We start from the raw sequence: 16,637 nt of genomic DNA, 5'->3' as shown, positions 1-16,637 counted from the left end.
AAAGCTGCCCCCCAGAATTCTACAAAACAATCCAATCCCTGAATTTTGGAGTTAGAAATTCAGCAGGGAACATACAAAAATCTACTGCCAAACCTCAGTGTTACCAGCAATCTCCTTTTGCGTTCTATATAGGGCAAACAGGACAACCTCCGCACAATAGAAAAAATGCTTGCAAGTCTGGTAATACTAAGAGACATTTCAGCCTCCTAGAACACACTGTAAGTGACCTTAAGGTGAGAAATGACAATCACAGGAAGCCCAAAAAGCAATGAAAATGTGTAAAAAGTTATTTTTGAGTTAACAATTTAAGATTACATGTAAAATGAGCATGCACATATTAAAAAGATTCATCAGACATAAAATTGGATAGTTTCTTGCAGTTGGCAGCTGTAGATCCCCTCTGGTTTGATTTTTCCAAATTGTATCAATCTTATTCGCCTTAACGTATTATAATAAATAATTTCTATTAAGTCACTCCACTTGAATGAAATAAAAAATTTAAGAGAGAATAAGACACAGGTGGCGCTGTGGTCTAAAACACAGAGCCTAGGGCTTGCCGATCAGAAGGTCGGAGGTTCGAATCCCTGCGACGAGGTGAGCTCTCGTTGCTTGATCCTTGCTCCTGCCAACCTAGCAGTTTGAAAGCACATCAAAGTGCAAGTAGATAAATAGGTACCGCTCCGGCGGGAAGATAAACAGTGTTTCCGTGCGCTGCTCTGGTCCGCCAGAAGTGGCTTAGTCATGCTGGCCACATGATCTGGAAGCTGTCTGCGGACAAACGCTGGCTCCCTCGGCCAGTAAAGCGAGATGAGCGCCGCAACCCCAGAGTCATCTGTGACTGGACCTAACGGTCAGGGGTCCCTTTACCTTTAAAATATCATTATAAATTAAATACTTGGCATAGTCATTGCCAAAGACTGCAGTGTAACCCCCCCTTTTTTTTGGAAATTCCTATTATGCAGCTCTTGAGAGGGCAATATTTTTGATGAAGCGGGCTTTAGTTCCTGAAAGCTCTTGCCATAATAAATGTGCTGAATTGCCAAGGTGCTGCAAAAATCTTTGATTGTTTTGCTGCAAGAGGCGAACATGGCTATCCCTCCTGAAATAAAAATCCTCTGCAACTTTCGAAATGCGCACACCAGATATATATGCACCAAATGTTGCTGCTGGCTAGCTTTAATCCACAATGCTATCCAATATGCAACACATGCCTGTGAATTCAATGAAACTTTTAACACCGCTCTCTGAATTGGTGATAAGCTTGCACAAACCACAATTATTACAGTATGACTTTCCAGCCGGAATACACACTGTTCAGAAGGCTAGCACAGGAAGGTTTTCTATGTGCTAGCAAATTCCATTTGTTTGACCATACAGGACAGTGTGAAGGCTGTAGCCTTTGGCTCTGTGCTGTTCAGGAAGCCTGTACCTCTTGACCCAAAGGCTACAAGATATTAATTAACAATGGCCAGGCAGCTGGGACATTAATTGCTGCAAGCAGATTAATTTTAGCCTGCCAACCTTTCCCCAGAGCTGCTACAGAGATCTCTGCACACTTTCAGCAAAGGGCTCAGGGATTCTAATCATCAAAGGACGTCACTATGGCACAGCTCCGGCCCATGTAATTACAGCAAAAACAGGTCAATCTTTGGGATTAAAGCCTTTTGAAAATGTGTTTAATGGTTATCCAGGAGAAGAGGAAGAGGCTTGGGGAGGGAGAGAGTTAAGCACTCTCTCTCACACACATACATACTGAACTGCAAGTGAAATCCAGGCACCTTGTGGCAATTGTCTCACCTGCCTAGGTATTTCAGACACAGCTGCAAGAGATTGGTAATGCAGAAGACACGAGTCCCCTCAGGCAGCACTATACTTGACGATTTCAAGCCTAAATTATCTTCTGAAGAACTCTGTGCGCGTCATATACACACTGCTCTAGCTGAGGAGTGGCAGTCAGTTTTGCAGGTGCATCAGATGAACCACCTGATGTTTAAGCACCGGGGGCCTCCTGACAAAAGATGGACAAAGTGGCAGCTCCTCTCGCTGAGAAAGCTACTCCTGCAATCCTGTAACAATTCTAGCATCTAAAACTTCCCCACTTCTTATTCCAGACTTCTGTCACTAGGCAACTGAACTAACCTTGCTGGTTTTCCTGGGGAACGTGTGGCTGACCTAAACAAGCTTTTAGAATTGGTAAACATCTTGCTTCCTTTTTCACCTAATTAAATTTACATTCTTGCTCTTCTAGCAAAGAGCTCCGCAAAGCCTACATATGTTTCCAGGTAGCCTTCCAAACAGGTAGTTTTAAAGGACCAGAGCTACTTAGAACCTACCTTTTAACTGCATAGCATTTCTTCAGATCATTGCTTCTGGACGCTGGCTCCACAGACATTTGAAGTGGAGCTCGCTGCAGACTGAACACAACCTCTTAACCTGACTCTTTCATAAACTTTTCTGAAAAGCTCAGCGACATACAAACCATTAAATCCTGCCAGCTACTTCTTGCCTCCAACACTTCACTAGAAATTCTTTAAATCTGCATCATGTAGCCTTCCTACACTCCAGCTGCCCTACTGAGCCTTAGTTCTGCAAATCTCACAAAATTTGATTTTCCTTCTCTGCTCAACCTCCCCTTTTCTGTGCTGTTATTTCAAGGGAACTACAAATTAGTGGATACTACAGATAGTTGATGAGGGGCCCTGTGTGAGAGGCAGGGAAGGGAATATCTCCTGGGGTAGGAGGATAGGAAAAAAAGGGAGGCTCCTAGTTGAGGTTCACCTATCTCTGTGTGGGACAAGGTAAGATTTACCTATGAAAGAGGACTTTGTATTCTTTTCCTTGTTTTTGTTTAGTTTATTATTGCAACGTATTATGAAAAGTCTTAATAAAATCTTATTAAATAAACCATGTGTGCTGTGATGCCATGGTGCTATGGCTCCCCGCTGCTACATATTGCCAGGAAGAAGGAAGGTGAGGGGGCAGGCAGAGTATGTTTCAATAACAACTACAGTATTTTTCGCTCTATAAGATGCACTTCCCCCTCCTAAAAAGTAAGGGGAAATGTGTGTATGCATCTTATGGAGCGAATGCAGGCTGCGCAGCTATCGCTGAAGGCAGGAGAGCAAGGGGGATTGGTGCTTCAGGGATAGCCGCCCGAAGCCTCCGGAGTGTAGCAGGAGCACTCCTCCCGCTGCGCTCCGGAGGCTTCGGGCGGCTATCCCTGAAGCCAGGAGAGCAAGAGGGATTGGTGCACACCAATCCCTCTTGCTCTCCTGGCCTTGCTTCACTGGAGAGGCGCTGCGCAGCTTTCCCTCTCTGCACAGCGCTCCTTCAGCGAAGCGGGAGGAGAAATGGAAGGGGCTCCGCTTCTCCTGCCGCTTCGTTGAAGGGGCGGTGCACAGAGAGGGAGAGCTGCGCAGTGCCCCTTCAGCAAAGCGGGAGGATAAACAGAGCCCCTTCCATATCTCCTCCCGCTTTGCTGGAGAAGTGCTGAGCAGAGAGGGAGAGAATACTTTTTTTCTTGTTCTCCTCCTCTAAAACTAGTCTTATGGTCGGGTGCGTCTTATAGAGCGAAAAATACAGTAGTTTCATCCTCGAGTTTCCAGGGGAACACACGAGGAAAGAAGTGTGCAAGCTGTGAATAGGATAACAGGCTCCTTTATCTCCAGTCATCAATCACTGAGCTTAATTTTTTCTCTTACCAGGACATTTGTGGTGTCTAAATAACTGAAAATGGGGAAATGGTTACACAAAACGCTTAACCAGCACTGCATATATTCAATAGCACGTTTAATACCCACCCAGGGCAGTGATGGATACTGCAGAGCCATTATGTCGCTCCCCGATCATCTGCCACTCCCCATCCAGCCTACGTGTCCACTCTGTAATGCGACACTCATAGTGGCCCTCGTCTGCCTTGAGGCTGTTGAAAATTTCGAGCGTGAAGGATCCAGGACGTATCTGCTCCATCTGGATCCCACCATAGCTGCTTCGCTCAGCATAAGACGGGCCAGGGCGTAGGGTGCCATCCCGGTCAAGTTGCACAATGTCACTGCGCCGGTTCTGCTTGTCCACAAGTTGCCAGGTGACAGAGAGCCGGTTTTGAGGTCTAAATCCTGTGCGGATACTGCAGCCAAATCGCAGGCTCTCTCCTTCTAAAACACTGCTGGCATTGTTGGTCACCTCCACAGAAATATTGGTCTCTGCAGTTAAAGGAGAGTGTATGCAATTATAGTTAGGGTTGCCTGGGGCCCGTACATATATTCACTGGCCACTTTTCTGAACAAAACGGCTCCCTAGGGACTGCATGGAAAAATACAACATGTGATCTAGCAGTAAATGGATACACTCAGTAGCTGATTTCTATGAATGTGGCAGGTCTACAAAGTGCTACTGGTATTGGCAACGCTGGGATTATGTACCTGGAAATGTTCAGAGGCAATCATGTGGACAAATATGGAAGGTGATATAAACATCTGAACCACTTTTGTGTCTTCTACAGTTCTGCAACTGGAACAGAACAATGTATGAAAAGCAGCTATGGGGGCCAATTTTGATAGCTACCGCAGACTCTAAAGAATCTCTGCTTTCATTTCAGATTCAAACCATGAAACATAAACATTCATGGCTAAATAGAGATATGTCTGAAAACACAAGTTAAGTTGCCAGCCCAAGATGAATGTTAGCCAGTGCTAAAAATGGCTGAATTGTTGACCAGAACAGGCTGAACAGCACATCTACCATCAGTTCTTGAATGACTTCAGAATCTGCTAGAGAATTCACAACTCATAGTGTTGTGATGGCTTACCTTTAAAACCCTATGCAGTTTGTGATCCAGCCTTAATTTATGTGGGGTGGAATTTTTTTCTCTGAAATAGAACATTTCCACTTCTACATTTTTATTTTTTTCCCCACTTCTATATTTTTCTGCAAATAATTTTCTAATTTTGCATAATATCAATTAGAAATGTAACGAATGTACAAAATGCAAGTTATATTGGCCAACTGGAATGGATTCAACACCAGTCAAACCTAAAATAAAACTTGTAATTAGCTTCCTTCAGCTAACTATCCTTGGAAACACATATATTTACAAGAACAGCTCTTTAGGGATGCTAAATTTAGTATGCGAAATACTTTTCAGCACCTTTGTTTTTTGTTTCCCTGGGCTGCAAACATAAGCATAGTTAGTAGACAGTAAGCCCCAATGAGTCTTCATTCTGAATAAACATAAATAGGATTGTGCTGTTAAAATATACATAACATAGGGAAAATATAAGCTATTGCTGTCATGCCTTACACATTTGCAAATATTCCAATAAAAATAATTTCCAAGAAAAGGTTGGGGTTTGTTGTAATACGACATTTACAGCACGGGGAGTACACATTATTGATTTCCCCCTTTATCAAAGGGAAATATTGTATTTCTGCTGGCACTGCTTATTTGCATAATGTTAATGAATTTATTATGTGTTGAGCCTTTTGGGGAAAGTGGCATGGATAACTAACCAGTCAAATGAGCCTGAACTTCCCATGCTCATTATGTTCAACAACAGCCCCATGAGCTGCTCTGTCTCATAACCATGCCTGAGGCCCAGTAACTCCTACAAATGCACACACACAACAGAAACAACCAACATCTCTGCTTACTGAGGGGCAGGACGGTGATGGGTGTGTTCTTTGGTCGTTTGCTCTCCCCATCAATAAATTCACCAGTTGATGTCTTCAAGCGCTCCGTCACCCGACAGTTGTACTTGCCGCTGTCCTCCAAGCGGAGTCGGTAAATTTTTAAGACGTAGATACTGTCACTTTCTTTCGCCACTTTCAGTTGTCCCAGAGCTTCTCGTTGGGCAAACTCATTGTTAAGGACCGGCACGGCATTCGCCCCAAAACTAGCAATCAGGGAACTGTTGAAGGCCCATGAGATGGAAAAGTATCTCTTGGCAATGTTCTGTACCTCCAGAATGCACCTGAACTCCACTGGTTCCCCCACGGTGTAAGTCCTCTTCTCTGTCTCTAGCCGGACATTGATATCCATATCTACAAAGGAATAGAACACACACACACACACAAGCAAGCACACACACACATTCCCAATGAAACTGTGTCACAGCACTGAACACACAGAAAACAACAACGAGAACTTGGAAACGAAGACAGTTCATACTCCACCTACCCACCCTGATTTTATCCACCTCTTTAAATGCTATTCTTCTAACTGTGTCATCTGTATAATGCTCAAGGCGGCACAGGTTAAAAACAATGCTTAGTAGAAGTTAATTTGGCACGATTGCCTATTAAATATATACCAATTTTCTGCAAAGAAAGAAAAGGCAGGAATAGATCTGATCTTTCTTTCCTAGTATCTTACTAGCTGCTGTTTTGAGAGATTATTCCAAACTCTAGGTACACTGTATGTTACAAGCACATGGCGTTCTCCAAAGAATCATTGGAAGCCTCTCAAAGGGCTACAATTTACAGCACCCTTAACAAACTACAGTTCCTAGGATTATTTGGGGGAAACCATATGCCTTAAATGTATGGTTTTGATGTGCCTCAGTTTACATATTTTGATTTAAAGGTTGCACTGTGTACCAACTTAGCAACAGACCTTTTACGGGTCGTGCACTTTATCAAGAGGTCTTGGTTTGTAAAATGTCAAATAAGATTTCACCCGCTGAAAGTATCAAGATACAGGAAATAAGTTTTATTTATAAATCAGGAAAACCTACCAGAACTAGAGCGAGTACTGACTGATAGGCCAAAAGAACACCACCATGAGCACAACAAAGGACGACAACAACAACAACAAAAGGTAAAACACTGCTTAGTAAGACCCTGAGAATAATTATCTCATCTAGATTTTGCATTAAGGAAAACAGGGTATTAAATGTTCAATATAGATAAATATTATTTGATCATTAATTAATGCTTCATTTACTGGAAATTTCCTTTCTTAATACCTATGTGCAAAACCCATGACCTGCTGTAGTGGCTGAGGATTGCTCGTGGTCCAATATATGCAATGCATCACTTCCAAACATTACCTGTTTTTAATCTCACAATAATGACTGTGGACTGTACTAAACACTTTAAAGCAGTATTTCTCAACCTGCTACCTTCCAGATGTTTTAGACTCCAACTCCAATCAGTCCCAGTCAAGTTGGCCAATGCACAGGGATGATGGGAACTGTAGTCCAAATCAGCTGGAGGGGACTAGGTTGGTGAAGGCTGTTAAAGCAAAAAGGTACACTTTACAATTGTTGGAAATCTTGGTTCTGACCTTCAGGAAAATATTATTCCACCCATTCAAGAACACATTCATACTTGAAAGCTGAAGTCTTAATTACCTGGAAGAAAGACGCACTAAACCAAAAGGGGCTGCATCTTGAGTGAACAAGTATAAGGCTATACTGACAGGTAGAGTTGTACACTGCCAAACCACTTATTTTCACTACGCTTTCCCCCAAGATCCAAATTTGCTTCTCAAACAGCAACTGAAGTTCCCTGCGAAAACTCCAGGTGATTATTTTAATGCCAACATACCTTTATTTTGCAATGATACGATCAGCGTATGTCTGCTCTAAAATACATGTGGGCTGTTCAACAGTTCCTTTTCCTTGTCATCTTTTCAAAAGCACTTACAAAAGCAGACTTTAATACATTTTCAGGGATACTAACATCTAAAATATCTAGGTCATGTCCGGCCAGTGTATCGTTAATTGAGCAGGCCCTTTTGATACATCGAAAATGTAGCGCCACGTCTTCCATACTGACAGCAATACTCCTTCCTTCCAACCAGAGGGAGGAACAATAACATGCAAGTAGAATGTCTCATTCCAAAATCCTTTTCAAAAGCAGTATCAGAAAGGGGCCTGAGTTCTGAGTTAATGGGAAGAGACTAACAGGCCAGATACAGAGAGAATGAAAAGGTAAATGAAATAAGATAAATTAAAGGAAGAAAAATGAGACCAAGGAAAGGGAGAAGAAAGCAAATCTGTAGGGACTGGGAGCGCAAAAACAGTACTTCTGATCTAAGAAATAAGAGATATAACATCACCATGCTGAAATATCACTTAGTGTATGTTAGTTATTCCTCCAGTGCCTTTTAACTAGTGTGATGTACCCACAACCCTGGTGGCTAAATAGCGGTAGTCAAGTGGATGTTATTAACTCAAGGAAAATATGCTTAGGCTCATGCTAGTGTATATGAGAAATTATGATTAGAGGACCAACAGCAGGTAAGATGGCTCTTATCCCACTGTTTCTCTTCTCTTTCACTAATAAAAACAGACTGACTCCTCATACAGCTCCTCAAATATCTTTGTTTGAAAGGAGGGAGAGAAAAGTCATGTGAAGGTATTGTCCAATAAAAGTGATTGTGTAAACTCACCCCAGATGGCCTAACTTTGCAAACTCAAACCAACTAGGGCTCAGAAAATGGTAAACGGAGAGAAAGAGAGATTTTGGTGTGCCAAAGCTTTATCTTACTCATGCATCACCAGTTTAAAAATAAAAATGAATGATTATGGCTTCAGGGCTCCACTCACATTTCCTGGAGAAATTATTCACCCAATAATCAAATGCTCTCAGTATCTGTTGGCAGAAAATGAGGTCCAGGAATGTAAGTCATTTGCTAGGCAGTCCCAGCCTATCAAACATTTCCTTGTAAATGAGTCTTTCCCACAAAACTGCACCCACTAGCTTCACTGTCATGGACTGGCTGGATGCAGAGCAGTGGTAGGACGCACCAGCTGGAGAACCCTCGAGGGAAACCCCAGGGGAAGAAGGCTCAGAGCCAAGGGATTGGTGATGGGATGAAGATGAGTGGTCAGAGGGAGAAGACTGGTGATCAGAGGGAGATGGAGCAAACTGGGAGGAGATGTCAGAAGCAGAAGGCAAGGTTTAGTGAACAAGAAGAGGCTGAGGAAGAGCACAATTCAGACTCTGAGGCAGAAGTGGGGGCTGGAGAGGAGTGGAGCCAGGAGAGGCAAGATGCTGAAGAAGCCAGGGGGTCTCCCGCTCCTGCTGCGAACACCTCCCCTCTCCCCTGCCCTCCTAGAATATGAAATGAGCAAAGCAGAGGGTGGTTGTGTGCAGACGCGGCCTGAAACTGTGTGAGAAAGACCCTAGAGAGAAGAAGTCCTATGGGGCTCCTGGGAAGGTGGGGACCTTCAGTCCTCACAACTCCTTCATTGGGGCAAGACCTCCTAGAAAGAGTTGCTGAGACCTCTAGGCTGGAACTGTGGTTTGCTTCCTTGAATAAATAATTAACTTCACTGGCCTCGGGTGAATATTGCTTTTGTTGCTGACCTACGCCGGACTCCAGCCCCAACATCCATTCAAACATTGACGCTGAGCCATGGTTTAGTGCAGCCTTCCCTAAACTTGGATCCTCAGCTGTTTTGGACTAGAACTCCCATCATCCCTGACCACCAGCCCCTGCTTGCTGGGGATGATGGGGGTTGCAATAACTCTGGAACCAAGACCAGGAGAGGCAGGTTTAGTGATACATGGATGGGCCTCCCTCCAAGGTAGAGTGAAGGACTAGGCTGCTGCATCCCCACCTCGATTTTCCTCCTCTAGCACAGCCAGGAAGACATCTGCAGAGTTAAGTTTCAATTTCAAAAAACCAAGGATCTTGGTTTAAAACCAACAGACCCATTTCACAATAAGCCAACTTCAAACAGTTGAGTTATTAAACTGTGTAGTTTGGCAGTAAATTGTTTTGTTTTAAACCACAACACCTAGCACATAGGTAATGCTAAACCAAAACTTTTTGAAATCTAAATTCTCAGCAGAAATCCCTCTTCCTACTGCAAAGAAGGTGATGGTGTGGGAGCCAGATGCTTCACCCATCCACATAGTACTAGACCACAACTCAATATTTCATGTGAAATGGACTACTCTAAGACATAATGATGAGAGCACCTTCTCCTCTCCTTCCACTTCCCTCCTTCCCAACACTGCTGCAAAAACGCAAAGAATATTACAGTCTATGAGAGAGGTAACAAAAAAGAAGCTTGACACACTAACCAGTTCCTTCCACATAGACCATGGTGCCTTCCGAGCGCTTGCGGGTCATTGCGTACCAAGTGCCATCAGGGTCCTGAATCCACTCTGCTGCCTCGCAGTAAAACTCGCCTTCATCAGAAGACTGCAGGTTGTAGACTGTAAGCTTGGACTGCGTCTCGCCTACTTTATCCAGGCGGATATCTCCACTGGCGTGCCGCTGGGTGTAATCACTTCCCGCACGCAATACGAAATCCCGGCTGAGGGAGATCACCTCCACGGCAGGCTCATCTGCTTTCCGTCGATACCAGGCGATAGAAATATGGCTGTGCTGCACGGTACTCTTGGATACCTCACACTTTAGCTCCAGAGAATCATGTTGCACTTTGTTTAGGGTCTGGGCTTCTGAAGTCACTCTCAGGGAGTCAGGAATAACTGCAGTAGAGAGACAGAGAAAGGACAAAAGTTAACATCTGGTGCTTAATGGGTCTTATATAGAGGATTGTGCGCTGCAAATAAAAGTTAAGACTTTACAAAGCAATATGAAGATATTTTCACATTTAGATCTCTAAAAGGAAAGCCCTCAGTGGGACCGTAGCTCAAATAGGAGAGTCCATTATCACCTCAGATTGGGGAGGTGGAATCTATGATCATTCAGATGTTGTGGGATTCCAACTCCCATCACTTCCAGCCACAGACGATGGTAATTGCAGCCAAACAGCAACTGAACAGTGAGAGGCTCCCCATCCCTGAGGAAGCCCTGGGATTGATACCCAACAACTCCAATTACAGGCATCTGTGGCAGTGACAGGAAAGGGTCCCCTTGTAGGTTTTCCATGGACATCTGGTTGGCTACAGTGAGAACAGAATACAGGCCTAGATGGGTCTTTGACTTGATCCAGGAGGCTCTTATATTCTCTTCCTCGGGCTCTGAATACCAGAGTTGGCATTATTGGATATGATGGACAGCTTGTCTGAGACAATCTTATATCAAGCCACATTTAATCCTCAAGTCTGCTTCTCCAAAGCTGTTAGCAAATACAGAGCACTGTCTGCATATCTCCACTGGCAAATAAATCAAAATACTAAACCAGTGTGTGCACACAGCACCTCATTGCTACTGCAGAACTTAAGAGAGCCCACTTACTCTTAGAGATTTATTTTATGATTTTATGAAACTTAGCTGTAATCTTTAAAATTCCAATTATGTTCTCAAACCTTCAAAAGGAACTCTTTCCAGAATTTTCTTTTTAACATTTATACTACCTTAGCTAGGTTTTCTTTCTTTCATCTTTCTCCAATAAAGCCATGAGATCAAATCTCTCTCCTTTTTGCTTATGTCCTTTCATTATTTAACAATGCCTGTGAGCATAATTAAGATGCTGCGCTCATAGAAGACCTATCTACTGCAAAGAGAGAAAATTACAAAATCAAGTATATATTCCTGCAATTTATGGGATTGGCTGTAGAAGATATGCAAGCACCCTCCAGATGTGCTGTCTTGCATGCAGGGATTTTGAGGCCATCACTATTTTCTTGTTGATATGACATCAGCAAACATTCCTCTTGTTGGAAGACCTGAGTGGCAACTGAGGATTACACTTCATGCATCTGATGAAGTAAACTGTGGTCACAGAAAGCTTAGGCCATGGGGATCCTTTTACACATTCAAAATCCACCTTGAGTCAGTGGAACATTATAGAGAATTTTTTAATTTTGCAATTGAACAGCAAACACTAGCAATATGCTGTCTTGGGACTAATTCTAGTGTGCAAAAATATACCGGTATTTATATTTTCAAACAGAATATAATGCATTTGGTTTTCTTTTCTCCCTACACTTTGCAGGATGTGTCATGTGCACCCATTTCCCCTATCCGGATTATTAATAAATTCATCAGGCTGCAACTCAATATTTTACCCATGATTCTCACATAATATTTAAAGCCAACTATGAATAATTTCAAAAGCAGATTAGATCTCTTCTGCCCTGCAGCCATGACACTCGCTTTGAACTTAAAGAAAATAAATAAATCAATTAAGTCAGATGCAAAATCTGTACAGCAGCATATGGCATTACTTCACTGATCTCTCGACTGATACATTAAACGGACAGTAAAACTGAACAATATGTGGCTTTCCACAACTCAGGAGACATTTCCATCCTGGAATACACAACTGCTTTGGACACAACCCTTTGCTTTGCCTTTGTGAAGATAAGCTATATGCAGAAACTTTCTACTGGAACTTGTGAATGGGTTCCTAGATTCCTGGTGAGTCATAAACTTCACAGAATCCAAGTACAGTCATACCTCGGGTTGCGAAGGTGATTCGTGCGAGAGGCACGTTCGCAACCCGCAACGCTGCATCTGCACACACGCATGACGCAATTTCGTGCTTCTGTGCATGACGTCATGTTATGCTTCTGCGCATGCGCCGAAACCCGGAAGTAACCTGTTCCGGTACTTCCGGGTTCGGCACAGTCCGCAACCTGAAAACGCACAACCTGCAGCGTTCGTATGACTGTATTGTTACGCCTAACAGCAAACTCTGATTCTAAGTACCAAGAAGTTTGGGTAAAATAAGTAAACAAACTGGATTCCACCAAAAATGGAGCTACCAAGACAGAGGTATTGGCATGCTCTGGGGAACCACGGCATTTACAGAAAGACATTAAAAAAATAAGAATGAACTTAAGGGGAACCCCTCCCCGAGCAAAAAACCCCAGCCCAGCGAAAATGCTTGTGGATCAGAGATAAATGGAAAACCAGTGAGAGTGGGGTGACCAGCTCAAAAAGAATGGCAGGCCAGAAGCCTGAAAAGGAACATTCTCATTAGGATTGAAGACACTGCAAACTTTTGGTTTCATGTCTCACTCATACATATCTATATATTTGATGGTATTTAAGGAAGGCTCAGATCCAGTCCAACAAGTTGTCTACTAAATAGTGATCACCTGATTAGTGTTTAAATGGGTCAAAAGCTACAAACAGGAGGTACATTAGGGATAGTGGGAGAGGGAAAAGGGAGGTTATCTGCTTTCAATGAAATAAACTGAAAAACCATTAACCGGCTGATAAATCATATGACTAACAAAGGACCTTTCCCATCCAGAACACAGTATTGTGTGGCCCAATTCTGTAGAACACCCTCAAGGCTGAGATCAGACAGCCTTGTTGAACTTTTAAAGTAAGCTTTTCTGATTCTGTGGTTATTGTTAACTGATTTTTTCCTTGTGTATTTATTTCATAGCCTCAGAAGCTACAGTGTTAAGTGATATATAAAATGTTGAAATAAATTAATAAACATGACACAAGCCCCTCTGAAGTGAATGAGACTGGCAGAGATGAGGAATCTTTCTGGATAGCTCTCATTCATTTGAATGGGTTTTTCAGTGGAAGATGTCCCCACTTTATTAGGCTTGTGAGCCACCAGAGAAGGTGGAACATGGGCAGCAAGCAAGCTTTTAATGGGAAAGAGACAGGAAAGGGAGAGCAGAACAGATTGGAAGCCCCCTTTAACCACGAGCTTCAAAAGAGCTAAACCAGACAGCATTTTAACACTTGAGATATTAAGGAAAGCTGAAAATACAGATGCTGCTGCTATTTTGAGTCTGATTAGGCGAAAGGAGGATTAGTACTTTTGTGGAGACAAGACAAGGGGAGGGAGACGGGCCATGCTGTTCTATTAAAGACCCGAGTCCACATTAAGAATGTTTGACAGTGTTTGTAACGTTTGAGGTTACCACTAGGTGGAGTCAAGGTAGAAAAGATTGTAATTAAGCAAATAGATTCAAGTAGACCCGCAAGAAGGAATTAACACAAATGAGAGAAATGGCCTTTTTTTAAATACAGCTAACCACTTTTATTTTCCTTAGAAAAATCTCTTTTAAAAGTAGCACCCAAGAAAGAAAACCGGTGTGCACTCTGAAAATACACTATATGAATTATTAGCCTCATTTTAGAGCCAGATAAATAAAATTATGTCATGGTATATATATTTCCGCATTTGCATGGAGAAAATGCAGCCTGAATATTGAGAATCATTAAAAAATTGGGAATACAGAGGAAGAGGATAAAAAGGGAAGCTGTTATACAAGGAAGAAGTGAAGTGAATCTGAAAGGAGCACAGAGAAGGGCTAAAAGACAGGAATAGCATGCAAGTTAAGTGTGAAAGGAGACAAAAGAATAGAAGAAGGAACAAAAATACTTTGAGAGGCATGTGTGTGGGGAGAAAACTTAAAATAAAAAGGCATCCCCCCAACAGAGCAGCAAATTCTGCCCAAAATGAGGCTTAAGTTACAATACCTCCAAGAGTCAATGTTTATACTTAGCATTAAGAAAGCTGAACTCCCTGCCAGAAGGAAATTACAAAAGAATCTAGCAATTTTGAAAGAAATATTAGACGTCGAAGAAATTGTAATAATTGCCAGCTGAGTATGCTAACTTCAACCTCTGCTCCCCTTTACAAACATTTTGTACAGTGATACCTCAGGTTACATACGCTTCAGGTTACAGACTCCACTAACCGAGAAATAGTGCTTCAGGTTAAGAACTTTGCTTCAGGATAAGAGCAGAAATCGTGCTCCGGCGGTGCGGCAGCAGCAGGAGGCTCCATTAGCTAAAGTAGTGCTTCAGGTTAAGAACAGTTTCAGGTTAAGAACGGACCGGAACGAATTAAGTACTTAACTCGAGGTACCACTGTAGTTGGAAATTTTAGCCATCTCATGTGGGTCCTTGGATAGGTTTTGAGAATCCCCTGGTTCATGGCTTACTGTTGCACCAGAATTTGGCTGATGAGAAATCAAACCATAAGGGCGGGGGGAGGTGATGGTTACCTTGCCCCTCTGTATTGCCACCTCTCTGCCAATCATAGCTGAGTCGCAGAAGAGCAGTGGGAGGGGGGAGGAATGAGATAAGATTAGTGAGAAGCACACATTCATGCAAACAAAACAAGAGAGACACCAAATAAGAGCCTAGTGGAATATCATCCCAGACAGGTCACATGAAAATCAGTATTGGTACTCATGGTGCAGGAAGAGGCGGTTGAGAAAGAATACCTTGCATGCATATGCATACACAGGGGAAGCAAGAGCTAAAGAAGTAAATATGTTTCCACCTTAAAAACGATTAAAGGAATTTCCTAGGAATTTCCACATTAGGAAAGTGCAACTTGTTGAAGGTAATTAACACATATTCTCATTAACCTTACATTTCTTTGTGCTCTGGTGAATTATAAATGATGTGGAAGTTCATTCTGCTTTTAGTTGCAATAAAATACACCTATGGAGTCTTTCAACATATAGATGACTAATGCACTTTTTATACCAGAGATTAAAGCATCCTTTAAATGTCTAAAAAGAGTCAGAGAGACAGGAGCGTGTGGGGGCTGAGGGAGGGGGAGAAATAATTAGTATAAGTTGCTTTAACTTGTTTTTAATCCCCCCAGTGATTAATTTTTTTAAACATCGGTAATCCTGTAATTTTGCTGTATATCATTTGCTGACAAGTTTTCCAATTGGAGATTAACCTTTTCTACGGGAATGTTTACTGTTGGGGCTTCTCTTCAGGAACCATGAAAAAGCTATAGTTCTATGCAGAAGAAATGAAGTACAATCCTCTACTTGGCTACTCAGAAGTAAGCCTCATTGAATTCAATGGGATTTGCTCTAGCAAAGTGTGTATAGTACTGCAGCCTTAAATCCCTAACATGCATTCTTTTGGGCCATCAATAAAGCCACATTTTCCAGTGCTCTCGGAGAAAGCGTATAGTTTATATATATACACAAACCTTCCCTACCCTGCTGGCTTCCAGATGTTTTGCACTGCAAACTCCACAGCCATGCTGTGGTTTGAAATCCAAAACACCTGGAGGGCACCAGATTCCGGGGGGCTGACTGGATATGTACCGTATTTTTCGCCCCATAGGATGCACTTTTTCCCCTCCAAAAATGAAGGGGAAATGTGTGTGCGTCCTATGGGGCGAATACAGGCTTTCGCTGAAGCCTGGAGACCGAGAGGCATCGGTGTGCACCAACCCCTCTCGCTCTCCAGGCTTCAGGAAGCTATCCGCAAGCCTTGCAAGCCTGGCGGGAGTTCCCCCGGGCTCACAAGGCTTGCGGGCAGCAGCCTGCAGCCCCGGCGAGTGTCCGCAAGCCTTGCGCGCCCGGCGGGAGGTACTGCTGAGCGCGCGAGGCTTGGGACGGCAGCCTGCTGCCCGAAGCACGCAGAGCCCTCCGGAGGGCTCCCCGTGCTTCGGGCGAGTGTCCGCAAGCCTTGCGCGCCTGGCGGGAGGTACTGCTGAGCGCGCGAGGCTTGGGGCGGCAGCCTGCATCCCGAAGCTCGTGGAGCCCTCCGGAGGGTGCCCCGTGCTTCGGGCAGGTGTGCGCAAGGCTTCGGGCGGCAGCCGTGGCTGGGGGGGGGGGAATAATTGTTTTTTATTCATTCCCCCCCCCAAAAAAAACGAGGTGCGTCCTATGGGCTGGTGCGCCCTATAGGACGAAAAATACGGTATATATATTTATGTATAAACCAGTGGCGTAGCGTGGGGGTGCTGGGGGGGGGGCCGGCCGCAGCGGGCGCAACATCGCAGCTCTCTGCCCCTACTAAAATCCACGGGTTAGGGGGC

The 16,637-nt window shown here is 43.5% G+C and overlaps 1 protein-coding gene across 3 annotated transcripts in view; it reads right to left on the bottom strand.

Moving 5' to 3' along the window:
- IGSF3 (immunoglobulin superfamily member 3) overlaps window positions 1-16,637 on the bottom strand; it is a 494,096-nt gene that overhangs the window by 37,115 nt on the left and 440,344 nt on the right. For 2 of the 3 annotated variants that reach the window (XM_081858447.1, XM_081858449.1), the window contains 4 exons: window positions 10,036-10,446; window positions 6,732-6,752; window positions 5,650-6,039; window positions 3,801-4,202 (listed from right to left, as the gene is read on the bottom strand). In XM_081858447.1, coding sequence (XP_081714573.1) covers window positions 3,801-4,202; window positions 5,650-6,039; window positions 6,732-6,752; window positions 10,036-10,446 — 1,224 coding nt within the window. The remainder of the gene's footprint in view (window positions 1-3,800; window positions 4,203-5,649; window positions 6,040-6,731; window positions 6,753-10,035; window positions 10,447-16,637) is intronic. The other variant, XM_081858448.1, reaches the window with a different exon arrangement.

The sequence above is a fragment of the Podarcis erhardii genome, assembly GCF_964252035.2.
Source record: "Podarcis erhardii genome assembly, chromosome: 4".
In the NCBI taxonomy this organism is placed as follows: Eukaryota; Metazoa; Chordata; class Lepidosauria; order Squamata; family Lacertidae; genus Podarcis; species Podarcis erhardii.
Note: the sequence above shows the minus strand (reverse complement) of the source record. Positions and strands in the feature narration are given on the sequence as shown.